This window comes from Cryptomeria japonica, chromosome 2 (genome assembly GCF_030272615.1).
Source record: "Cryptomeria japonica chromosome 2, Sugi_1.0, whole genome shotgun sequence".
Classification (NCBI taxonomy): Eukaryota; Viridiplantae; Streptophyta; class Pinopsida; order Cupressales; family Cupressaceae; genus Cryptomeria; species Cryptomeria japonica.
The window spans coordinates 142,672,721-142,686,541 of NC_081406.1; the positions used below are offsets into that span (position 1 = coordinate 142,672,721).

A 13,821-nucleotide genomic window follows, 5' to 3' on the forward strand; every position below is an offset into this window, starting at 1 on the left:
AAGTGCTTCCATGAATGCTAAATCCCACCTTCATAAAGCATAAGACAATCTATTATCACAATATCTACCTATCAATATATTAATATATTAAAATGCTTATTGTCTACTAATGTCTAGAGAAATATGTTTTGAAAAGTACATAAGAAATATGGAAAGATAAAACAATTTACATTTCTTCTTACTATAAAATATGATATATGTTATCATTAATCTATTAGTTGTTTATATGGACAACATGGTCCCTATATAAATAACTAGATTTGTAGCATGCACATGAATGATTTCTTCCTTTAACTCACACCAATTACTAATATAAGTTGTACATACCTCTTAATGGCTTGTGTGAAGAGTTTAAGTTCATCCAAAGTTCCGTAAGTGTCATAAATATCATCTAAACAAGTGAGAAATGTACACATCTTTGCAAACCCAATTATAAAAGTAGAATATTTTGGATCGATACACACTCCAGCTCCGAAAAGTAAAATTCCACATGGCGATGATGAGCAAACTCTAGTTTATCTAGACCACACTCTTTCCACCATCTAGAATGCACACACACTACTAAATCAACATGATTTTCTAATCATTCAACTATAATGTATATTGTAAATGACTAAGGCACCAAACTAAAAGGACATCTTTCATAACATGAATTTTTTACCTAGACCAGACTCTTTCCACCATTGAAAGATGTTTATAAAGATCATCTGTAGATGAAGAGTTTAGATGAAGGGCATTGAAAATGCCCTTGATCTCCTTAATCACCTTCTCAGCACGTTCACAATAATAGGGAGCCTGCACCAGATCATTAAAAACATATCAAGACCAAAGAGATGAGGACAACAACTTATAAGAAACTTAAGCACAGTAAAGTAATTTACGTCATAAGATTTAGAGAGGGATTGAAGAAAATCATGATCCCACAAGTTGGGGTGATGATTTCCAATGTGCTATGTGATGCCTTGTTCATCAGTGGTAGTAAGTGCCATATTGATTGGCATTCGGGCTACTCTGCGGTGTGATGGGTATAGTTTGGTAAGACTAGGCTTATCATGGTGAATGGAAGAAGGCTTATGAAATGATAGCTTCTGTCCAACCATAGGCTTATAACAAGCAAGAGACATTTTGGCTCTGTACTTTTATTAAAGAATGTTGTTGTTGTGGAGTAGAACCGGTTGGTCAAATGCCTTGAAGAATCTAAGAGATGCATCTCAGAGTTGAAGAATCAACAAGAAGACAAAAAGGAGTGCAGGTGTAAAGATCTAGCATCTAAGCTAGAAGTAAAAGATAAAGAACATCAAAAGTTGCTTGAAGAAATGGAGATTCTCTTAAATGACCTTGAGAAATGTCACGATGAGCTCAAGGTGAGAATCCGGTATGATGGCAACAGTGATGCCTTGTACAAAATATTGAAAAATAAAAAGCACGCCAAGGAAACTGAAGGATTAGGAAGTGGTGTCGATGAATTCTCCACCAGTAGGAATGTCCCTCACAATGACATTCTGTTTGTCTCCTCAAATGGAGGGAACAAGGGAAAACCCTTCAAAGTTAGAGATGCTGCCCAGAAGAAGGTTGATCTAACCTCAACTGGTGAATAATTGAAGACAAGGATGAAAACCTATGCTGCAAGGAGGAATAATGCAGACCCCAAAGGAAAAGGGAAGATGGGAGAAGACAGCTTCACTAGAAGCAAGAACATGAGAAGACAACAAAGAAGACCTTCTATCGGTAGAGGACAAGGAAATGCTATCGCCCATAGGAGAGAGCATGTGTGGGAAAAGAAGAGATCAGTTGGAAGAGTTGCAAAGCATGGTCAATCTAGGATCCATCCCTAGAGAAGGAGATACTAGACCGGTAAGATATCCCCATGCACTGCAGAATATGTTTGTAAGTTATATACCTTCCTTCTCTAGTTACTGCTTTACATGTAATATTTTTGGCCATAGGGAAAAATAATGTAAAAAGAGATCTAGAAGGAACAGTCTAGGATCTCATAGAAAATGAGAAAAATGTATCAAGGAGTAGAAGCATGCATATCCCCTCTCCCGGTTATGCAAATAGTGTTTTTTATAACTATAATAGATCTGGCCATAGAAGTTATGAAAGAAGCAAGAATAACTCACAACTCTATGGAAACTAGTGGAACAATCATGCTTAGTATATTGGCAGTTATAGAAGATATGAGTAGGAAAGACCTGCATGGAACCAAAGGAGAAATGTCCCTGCAGGATTAAGAGGTCCACCATTTTCGATTGCCGGTCACAACAACATGACCAAAATAAGATGGTCTAACTAGTATGTTAGAAGGTTCCCCAATCATGAGGCTGGGATGGATGTTGGGTGCTACTATAGCACTACTTCTAGTTATGTGGAAGAATCTGAAAATGCAAGGACCCATCAGCAGAAGAAGGTAAGACCTGCTCCCAAGACTAAAAATGAGAAGAAGAATGTGACGGTATGGAGGGAGAAGCAAGAAGATGCAACTATGGACCGACACTGTGCATTCAATGCATAGGTGATATCTCCTAAGTATTAAAGGAGATGCAGGACCTTAGGGGGACTAGTACACTAACCTTATCATTCACCCCCTCAGTGAAGAAGGATACTTGGAAGAACAAGCTACTGCCAGTATGAAAGAAGGAAATGAGAAGATAAGTGTGTGTAGTGGCTACCTTGGCTACACACCTACATATGAAAGATGTCTCACTACTGCATGTGTCAATGGATGAAAAATTAACAATTGGTATCAAATGCAATGTGACACAAAATGTCAGGAGGAGTTACATGAAGGTGCTCTGGTAGTGATGATGGACCAGTATAAGAAACTAGTATGTGCAGGATGTTACTGACATGAATTCTAATAGGTACTTGTAGGTAATGTAAGAAAATAAGGTTTGAGATCATTTCATTAGCCCCAATAGAATGAAATGAGGAGTTTATATCTCAGGTGGTGCTGATGAAGACCTAAATGACATATGTTGGCTTGATTATTGATCATGAATGCTTGCATGTGTTACGTAACCTGTTTGATTTATGGCATGGTGATGATATTATATGGCATTGTGTACATCCAGGATCATGTCATAGGTTGTGGTAGATATAATGGAGCTGATAGATCATCAAAATGATCACTTATGCACAACTCAACTGGTATAAGGTGAAGATTGGAGCTCTTGTTTCAGACCTGACCTAAAATGTGGACTTAAGATGTATGAATTAGGGGGAGTTCAAGTGCTCATGATACATATCCTACATTCTTGAACTTATGGGGGTACTGGCTGCTTGAAACTATAAATGATGGAAATTGTTGTAGGAATACCCAAGAGAATTTCATGATTAAGTGTATCTTGGTATCAGACCAATTGGTAGCACTCATAGTACAATCACATTTGATTCTCAAGATCAATTGGTATCAGATGGGAGATGATGTAGTCTCACCAACATGTATGATGTACTCACTGACACATGTGATTTCAATTGGTTTCAGTCTTGCATATGCATTATGGCTCCGGTTTGCATATACACTTGGTTGCTAAAAAATTGGTGTTAGTTGATGTTTGAGCCCTCCATCTCAAATGATGTGATTTGAGAGGATGCAAAGTATGAAGGTTATAGGAGCAGATGCATCTGGTAGAGAAAAAGGAGAGAAACCCTAATAGTGCCCTTTGCAATTGTTGTCAAAGGGGGAGAGAGATTCTATAGTATACTGGATACTACATGTGTGAGAATCCATGGATCACACAAAGGGGGAAAGAGAATAAATAGTATGTTCGATACTACATGTGTTGACATCAATGCCAAAGGGGGAGATTGTTGACATTGAGTTGTCATTGATGTCAACTGGTATAGGATGGCTATTAGTATAAGAGATGTATATGCAACACTATCATCGATCCATACCGGATGTGATGTCTTTGATGTCACCTAGTATTGCATGTTACCGGTAAGGGAGAGAATGTCATTCAACAAAATGGCCATTGGAGTCACTGGTACACAAGTTAGTGTTTGACTTGTGTTGGAGATATGGAAAGGAGACTGATATGATATAACAACCGGTAAATGATGACATCTACAAGAGAGAATGATGATGGTCAGTTGATTGTGCTGGAGAGGGGGAAAGTTATCTAAATCACATCAACACTGGAAGAGAAGTATGTGCAGGCCACTAGTATGGTGTGTGGATGAAGAATAACATCACTACCATTGGATGAAGAGAAAACTGACAGTAAGAGTGCCCAAACTAGATCACATGTGCATGTTTGAAGATATGCTTCTCAAACAAGGAAGCCATATTGATGTAATGTCAGATGTAGATGATAAGGATCTAGTCCCACCGGTAAGTGGAACTTATCTCCTATTATGAAAAGTGTGTGTCATAGTTCTGTGAGATAAGATAGAAGAGTTAAAGACATGTGCTTGAAGTCTCACACCGGATCTACCGATGAATCATGAAGATTCCTCGAGTGCATGAAATCAAAGATATGCACTGGATCGACAAAGAAGGCATAATGAGGTACTTGAACTATTGAAGTGTGATGGGTTTGTCACCTTGACAAGCCGGTTGAGATATGGTTTGGGCTGATGATGAAGAAGCCAAGGCTACAACAACTGTAGATAGAGAATACAACTGGTATGTAGATGCCTTAGAAGGAAGTAGTTGAAGGTTGATGACATGGTGTAATCAAGGGTGCCTACCGGTAAGTATGAGAACCGGTGAGAGAGAAAAGAGGCTAAGTGATGTGCTCCTTTCTGATGAAGATGACCATGTGGTGGATTGATATGTTTGGTAACCGGCAAAGGTGCTCCACTAAAAGAGATGCCAAGTGTAAGGTGATGGTTGATCGGTTAGGGTATAACCTGTAGGGTTAGCGAGGCAGTAGATGAACATGATAATGGAGTTGGTCGGTGATCCTATCTAGACCGACATAGAAGACCTAGCAAAGATGGATTCTGACAAAGGGGCCACATGGAGGTGAAGTGGCATGCATGCACTAGTAGACATGTTGAGTCGATAAAGTATCAGGCAGTGAGGCAGATGGTGACACGTCAACATTTATGTCGACTGTGTGATTCATAGGACGTGAAGAATAGGTTTGCGACTCGAGGTCAGATGGACAACAAATATCCTGGTCAAACTATTTGACCAAATTAAGGTAGTTAAAGAAAACCGTGAGACTATTCATGGTCATCAACCAAGAGATCCATCGATAGGTTATATGCAGGTTGCTAAATGAGGAAGATGTGTTTTGGAAGGCATGCCAATGACGAGATTGATTGACGAATTATAGTTCATTAACCAAGGGGATTAGATCTTGAGAGATTTGATTGGATTTTACTCAGCTCGAGCTTGAAGAAGAAACCCTAACCACCCTAATGTTGAATTGGCTTTTGATAGGAAAACTAGTTTATAAATATGCAAGTCAAAATCGATGAGTCTTGTTGCTAGATGAGAGGGTATTACTGCTGAAGAAGTGAAATCAATCAAGTACTCACCAAGAAGAAGAAGAAAATACTAATTGTGAGGAAGAATAGGGTTGAAGTGTTCAACCGACAACAAAGAGAGAACCGATAGTCAGCCATTGAGTCTGACAAAGGAGAAAACTTATAGTGATAGAACTAGCAAAGAAGAATAACATGAGACTATAGAGAAGGAAAACAAAGAACCGACAGAGGGTAGTACTGGTAGAGAGGAGTAGTGTAGCAGTGAAAACTGACAGAGAGTGAACCGATAAATAGAGAATCGACAAAGAAGAAGAAGAGACTGAACTAGTGAAGGTGCAACAGAGAGTAAGGTTGCATCAGGTGATAAGATTGCAGCCGTGTTAGGGTGAGCAGAGAACCGACATAGTATTGGAGAGAGGAGAACCAGTAGAGAGATTTGCAGAAGAGTTACAAAATTCATTAGTAATAAGAATATTAATTTTGTAATCGAATATGTTCATTGAAGAGCACTGAGTTGGAGCTCGATGCAGGGGTTTGTAGCTCCTTGGGTTGGTGCTCTAAATCAAGGGTGGGTGCTCCTTGGTTTGGTTCCCTAAACATTGTAATAAGAGTTTCATTGTGAGGTTGGATTGGACCAGTAGACTCCAACAACATTTCTGACTGAGGTTTTTCCCATCTTGGGTTTTCCTTGTATATGCTAGTGTTATATGATGTCCCTTTCATGTATGATTTCTTTTGTTTTAGTATCCCCTCTAATCGGTAAGTTATCTTTCTCTTAGATTTGATAACCAGTATACACACATAGGATAGTTAAAGGGAAATTTTTTGGAAACCACTAATTCACCCCCCTCTCAGTGGCACATTGTGTCTAACAGCTAGTAGTTGGACAATCAAAGTAGGTGAATTGCTCAAAGGAAATAAAAGAAGATAAGAGAAATAAAAGATAAGATGATAGACAACAATGATGCTTGTTTGACTTGATAAGAACATTTATCTTGGTGTGCAAGATTCTATCACTATTGCGACAAGAGATATCTTAGATGTAAATGTATTACTTTGGACATCTAAATAAATGAATATATTAGAGATAGTGTGAGATTAACATTGTGTGATGGTAATATACATCTATGATTAATTTATAGATTATTCATTCATTTTAAAAGTTTAATCTATAAAATCAAAAAACATAGGTACAAATAGAACTCTCAACACCTTAAATATAGACCACATAAAAGTTCAATTATTAGATACATCTGTCTATATGTAACTTATTATAAAGAGGACAATAAACAAGTAAAGTAAATGACTCGAGTGGTAGTGCTACGGTTTTGGCTTTCTTTGGTGATTGTGTTGAAGAAGGAATGATGATACAGATGACAAGGATGAGGATATTGCTTTTATTTGTTGGTTTTGTCATGGGTTCCCATTGGAGGGAGAGAACTGGTCAATATTTGGGCTATGTAGGGGATTTATCACCCTTGCATTTCATTTTCCCTCCTCACCCGTATTTCTTTCTAGCTTCCATGTGTACATTGGAATAGTATTTTTCCTCTACTTATTCACTAGTTGAGTTAACTTATTTGTCAATTTATACTAATAGGAAATTTCATTCTAATTCATTCATTTTACAAGTTTAATCAACAAAACTAAAAACGAAAACTATTAATAAACGTAACTTCACCTTAAATATAGGCCACATAGTAGGTCAAATTATTATACATCTTTTCCTATATGTAAGAATCCTTATAAAGGGAGGGAAGAGAATAATGATACATATTATGATCAATAACACCATAGCAACCATAACTTTAAGAAAAACTTATACAAAAAGGAATGAGGTGTTTCCATAGACATACTTTTTAGGCACTCCATGATGTTAGTCGTGACATCTATTAAATAACTAAATAAAGAAGGTATGTTGATAATGTTTACATCACCATACCAAGAAAGATGACATCAATATATTACTCTATAATGCTCAATATTTGGGTATTAATTATAGCCATTAATTTTTGAGTCTTAGAGCAATTTATAATCGTATTTCTATTTGTATTCCCAATTGTTTTGATTAAGTAAAAAGAGGTTTTTGAAAGGAACCCATACCTTTTACATATCAGGAGAGCAAAAGAACTAGAAAGAACTGTGTCTGATCACTTCAAAAACAAAAACAAAAATTGATCCCATCCGAACAAAAGGGATCTCAACACACATAACATGAACAACCAGAAAAAGACAGCGAAAGGAAAGCAAAAAGACAACACAAAGACTGAGACCAAGACCGAGACCGAGACAGCTAGATATTTTTCATGATATCTTCAGCGTGGACCACCATCTGCTTCATGTTATCTATACAGGTCTTTAAATCATCCATCTTACGACCTTTGATGTCGCCCTTATTCTTGGTATTGGCTCTAGTCCTCTTCTCGTGACCTTTTTTGTCCAGCTGATCCTTGTCGCCTTCTTTCTCTTTGATGTTATCAAATTTGTTAATCAAAATGTTCATGTTGTCCACCGAGGCTTTGAGAACTTGGAAGTTCTGTTCAACTATCTTCTTTACAATGAGTTCCATCCTGTCAATTCTGTTGCCCAGATTGTTCATAGAAATTTCCATCCCTTTCACCTCCTTATTTTCTTCCATCTCCTTAACCTTATTTTTAGTTGCAATAATTTTACTCAGCATGCTTTCAAAGGCTCCAACATTATTAATTGCCACCACCAACTCTTTGACATTATTTGTATTCCCAATTGTTAGAGAAACACAACTGTACACTTGATTTATGCAGTTTGGATTATTTTGGATTTTCAACTCTACAATTAAAAATTTAATTTAAAAATATTATAATATTCCTAATCAAATTTTGGTTTAGAAAAAATAAATCAGATATTAAATAGTAAAAATAAACATAATAATTTTACCCCTCTATAATTAAGACATACATAATAATATTCCTTCAAAAGAATAAAATATGAAATATTAAAACAAACATAATAATTTCACTCCTCCATTTGCCATATTATTGGACTCTCTTGATGAACGACAAGGCTTTTAAGTATATATTTATTTTCTCTAAACATTCAATCTCATAGGTCTATGTTTTTCCCTATGCAAACCATCAACAAATTACTTCTCTGTATATAGTAGGTCTAAAGAATCTTTCTCTATATACTTACTTGGTACTTGGACTAGTATGTATAATTTTTGGGCATTAATGTCATTCTGAGCAATAGTATAAAGTTTCAAAATAGTCTAAGATCATTGCAATTGTAAATTGGAGAATTGGAGGCTTAGCAAACCCACCAGGTGGAAGGGAGGATTTACTAAGCTCATATTTTGCTTAAGGGAGACTTTACATTCAAAAGAGGGGGGTGAATCTACTAGATCCAATCCTAAGTGATATGAGGACTGAATACTAAGTAGATTGGAATGTAATTGGCCCTCTTTTGTAAGTTGATTAATTGAATTAAGACTAAGTGCTGGAAATGAAGACAAAGTATGAGAAAACAACGAGCTATAGATTCGAGATTCAGTCCTGCACCTGGATTTGAGAATTTTTAAATATTTTGGAGCTTCTCTGTGAAATCTACCAAAAGTTGCAGGGATCATGGGTTTGGACTAGGTCGCCCTCCATTCGGTCCAATGAACTTTCCATGCGTCGAAAAGGGTTTTTGTCTATGGAAATAAAGCTCAATTCCAAAAGTACAATTGTGCACCTGCTTTTTGCACACAAAAGGAAAGGGAAATGTGTTGGGGATAGGGGTTTGCCTTGAAGTCAAACACCAGTTTTGGAATTAACCAAGTGATTAAAATAATGTAATTGAAATGACTGGAAGTAAAAATCCTCCTCTTTGAGGGGATGTTGAATTTCATGAAAATGAAATGCTTATACTTCCTTGTGAAGTTTTTCTTGCCTCCACATGGAAAATGACTCCAAAATGACTTCTAACCACTTACAAACATGAAAAATGGTATTAAAGATTATTACACACAAAATGAATCAACTAGACCAAAATATGAACATTTAGCAACTTTTCCCATGAACACCTTGATGCCTTGCGCCAAGAATGCCCAAATGACTATTGTTCCAAGTTCACATTCACTTGTGGCACCAAAGAAGGTATTGCCACACATTGTTTAGCATGATGTCTTTGTTGTGCTCAAATCATTTGCACATTTGAAGGTGCCTATTGTAATACTTGATGTTACAATTACACATTATTGTTTGTTCATTGTGTAGCCATGATAAATGGTCCTATTGACAAATTTTGGGTTGTTTGTGCATAATCTGTCATGTATTGCAAACTTGATTATACATAAGTATCCTATCGTGTCATTGGATGTCTAAATATAGGGAATATGTGGCATCACCATAGTGAAATGTTCTCACATCTCTGATTGTGAATAAACTTAAGGAATGTTAGATGTCTTTTGTTGTGCTACATTTCTCAATGTTTTTGGTATCACCATTTGGTCTTATGCAAATGGCATTGTATTAAACAATGGATTATTGACCATTTCAAACAATGCCTTTGGAGGAATTTTCACACTTAAATTCTTAGATGCATGTGTCTCAAGTAGTGTAGTTGGAGCCTCTTGTTGCAAACTAACTTCATTTTGACGAGGCTCAATATTAATGAGATTGTTTGTCTCATGTTGAACTTGAACATTACTTTGAGCATTTGACATCGCAAAATTCCATTGAATCATACTTAAATATTTAATGGGAAACATTTGAAACATCTTGCTCATGAATTTATCCATTTTTTTGGTTATTTTGGGATTGTTGATAACCATATCAAAATTTGTGTGTGTTTGGATCAAAAGATGAATCTAGTTGATCATTTGGGTCAATTTGTTGTTGAAGGTCCTCAATTGAGCCAAAGCCTTGTAAAATATTTTGTCCTCCACATGATGTTGGTGGTCATTGGTTCAATTGATTATTATGAAATGGTGCAATCCTTGAGGGTGTTGGTGGTAGACTTCCACACCTTGGTTTCATTGTCACAAATATGGGTTTATAGTATGGTGGCGATCATAGTTGTACCATCTCATATTGTGGTATTGTGTTGCTTGGAGGACCCACATTAAAATCGGGTGGTTGGGTATGATATTGTTGAATTTTTGTGTTTGGTATATCATCCATTGGAAAAGACATAGATTGATATGTAGGCTCTTGTGATTTTTTGGACTTGGACCTTGTTTCAACAAATATGTCACTATGCAATGTTTTTTGGGATTTTTGGATTCAAGAATGCAATGAAATGCAACTAAAAGGATTGCAAATGCAACTTACAAGAATAATAATGCAACTTATGTTTTTTGGTTGTATTGGAACTTTTTAGAATGATTATGAAATGAAACTTAAGTTCAAACTTAGGGAGTGAAAATGCAATCTATATTTTTGTTATTTTTGAAGATTTGGAAAAATCTTGAAATGCAAGTCTAAAGAGATTAAAATGCAAATTGGCAATGATAATGACAAGAACGTAGGATATGATATGGATATGAAAGGATAACTCAACCCAAGACAAAACTAAGGTTTGAGACAAAGCTAATGCAATAAGGTTATGAGAAGACTAATGATTTGGAATATGAAAATACACCCTAATCCAAGACCTAAGTTTGAGAAAATGACCTATGAATACAAAGAAAATGAATGATTAAAACCTAGTAAAATGACTTAACCTAGATGCCAAAGGGAATAATGATAATGCAAATGAAATATTATGAAGGCAATGGATAGGTCTTAACACCTAAGTTTGGACTATGCAAAAAACTATCCTATAATGACATGGATTTTGAAACCAAGGATTCCAATTGTTTGATAAGCCATTCTATTGAAATATCTTCAACTTTGGATGATAACTCTGATTAATTTTGAGACAATTTTTGACCCTTGAAGTTTTTTGTTTGCAATTTTGTGACCAAGGTTGTTATGTCTTTCTTTAACGTGATATTTTCCTTGAAATGATGTTTTTAATTTTGTTAAAAAACACAAAAGACATAATGGCTATTTGACTTGTTGCATGAAATCAATGCACATCCAATTACAATCCTAAGGTTTCGCAGGGACAATGGTATTTGGATTTCCACTGCAGATAAATTTGAGCTGCACTTATTCAAAATGGATAGCCTAGAAGTTTGGTGATGCTGGCTCCCCTACCATGTCACTCGCTTCTTGGGTACACCAATCTTCAAATTCCCAAAGATTCAAAGATCTAGGGGAATTTTCTATCTCAATTCTGAATTTCAAGATTGTGGGATGGCTTCAAAGGTCCAACCTCTTGCACAAACAAATAGAGGGATTTTGGCAACTAAAACAATTTGGCTCCTAGTAAGGGCATTCATTCAGGTGGCCATATGTGTGGAATTTTGCTCAATTAAGAGGCCTCCTAGTCCTTGTAGGTTTTTACTTAGCACATGAATATTGTAGTGCCCCTCCTTGATCCATCTTTTATTTTTGCGCTTTGATAGATTATATTGCTTAACAAAATGTTCGTGACCACTTTGATATCTAAATAAAATTAACAAAATGTTTGATGTTACCTAAATGTCTTATGAAATGCAACCATTAAATTTTTTTATAACATATTATTTTGTAAAATAAATTCTAAAACAAAAGTCAATTTAATATATAGATAGCTACACCAGTTGGGTTCATGCAGGATCATGGGGGGCCAAAAAGTGGCTGTCAAAAAAATAGCCTTCTCCACTCACCTAAAAATGTGAAAATCTGGGTTGACTTTTTGCTTGGCCTGGGTGTCAGTACACCTTGGTATGGTAAACACCTAAGCAACTCGGATATCCGATTTTTATAGGTAATTTTAAATTAAAAAAATAAATTATATAGTATATAATGTAATATAATAATACCTAGCTGATTACCTTCTGTATACTGATCTGTTTACTATCACTGTTTAGCTAGTTGACCTCTTCTGTGTTGGTCTACTCAATGCTTGTTGGTTGGCCTCCTGTGTGCCGGTCTACTCACTGTTTGCCCTGTCTACACTCTGCCTAGTCGGTTATCATCTGTATACCGATCTACTTACTACTGATAGACTATGTAGACTTGAAACATGATGTTGCCAATAATGACAACCATATCATTCACCGGTTTACCGATCATACAAAATGCACCAAAATTCCAACAAACTCCCCCTTTGGTATTGGTGGCAAACATTACAAAAAAATGACATTACAAAAATGTGCCAGTGGCAAACACTACAAGAATGTTCACAACGTACAAATCTCCAAAACACCCCCTTTTGCCATCAATGACAAAGACTATACAAAATAATTTGTCAAAGTAGAGCAAACATCTCTTTGAAGTTTTCTTGAGCTACTTTCAAAGAGGATTTCCATGAACATTTTACCTGTTTCATGGTGGTGAAGTGTCCATGCAAAACTACAATAAAAGCCTCCATATCATTGACTATCTTGTACTCAGGTTCACTTATGAGGCATTCTTCTTCTTTAATATTCATTAGCATTAAATCAATAATTGGTGTAAGTTAGCACTGTAGCTCTAACAAAATAAGACCTCATTTGTCTTCTTCTTCTTTCAACTTTTTGATTTTGTGATTAAGTTGTTTGATCTTACCACTAAAAATTGATGCTGAACTGGTAAGAGGATCAAAAGAACTTATCATATCTTGAATTTCTTTTTGAATCTGATTTCTTTTGTCTTTTAGATCTCTAATTAGATCGGTAAAACTTGAATATTTGACTAGTAATTGACCAACTTCCTACATTATATTTTTGAATTCTTCTATTCGAGTGGAGAGGGCAACTTTTCCAACTGATATTTGCTCCATTAAATTTTCTCCTCTTTGATTCATATTGTCTTCCTGCAACCTTCTCCAGATCGGTTGCCTCTAAACCGATTGTAGTTACAAGAGTACTCAACTGATCAATGCTGGGTGCAGTATCATCAATAACAATGTGAGGAATTAGTTTAGAAAGAATTGTTTTGGCAAAATTGAGAATTCTTGCCTTCTTTTTCTTTGCTCTTAATTTAGCATTTTCAACTTGAATTCTCAGTTTTTCTGAAACTTTCATCAATTGCTTGGGAGTCATTTTCTTTATATCAATGACCGATTCTCCCTCTTCTTCCTCCTCTATTTCATCTTCCTTTTTTGCAATCTCAACTTTTGAACTAGCCATGGTGATGATTTTTACCTTCTTCTTGTCACTTTCTCTTTCTCAGTCTAACTTCCTCTTTGGCGGAGGAGTATCCATCACTACACTCTTATTTTCTACTTTCTTCTCTTCCTCTTTGTTGTCTTTTGACAGAATAGGATTTGGTATCAATGAAGTTCTGTGAGGTGTATCCTCATAAGGAATGTCTTCAATGGTTACTTCATCTTGACCGGGAAGCTTAG

General features: G+C 36.0%; 1 protein-coding gene across 1 annotated transcript in view; it reads right to left on the reverse strand.

Moving 5' to 3' along the window:
- Nucleotides 1-657: 657 nt before the first annotated feature.
- The window catches only part of LOC131859505 (alpha pinene synthase, chloroplastic-like), a 44,690-nt gene continuing 31,526 nt past the window's right edge, over nt 658-13,821 (reverse strand). The window contains exon 4 of the mRNA XM_059213330.1: nt 658-795. Within this exon, the coding sequence (XP_059069313.1) occupies nt 658-795 (138 nt within the window). The remainder of the gene's footprint in view (nt 796-13,821) is intronic.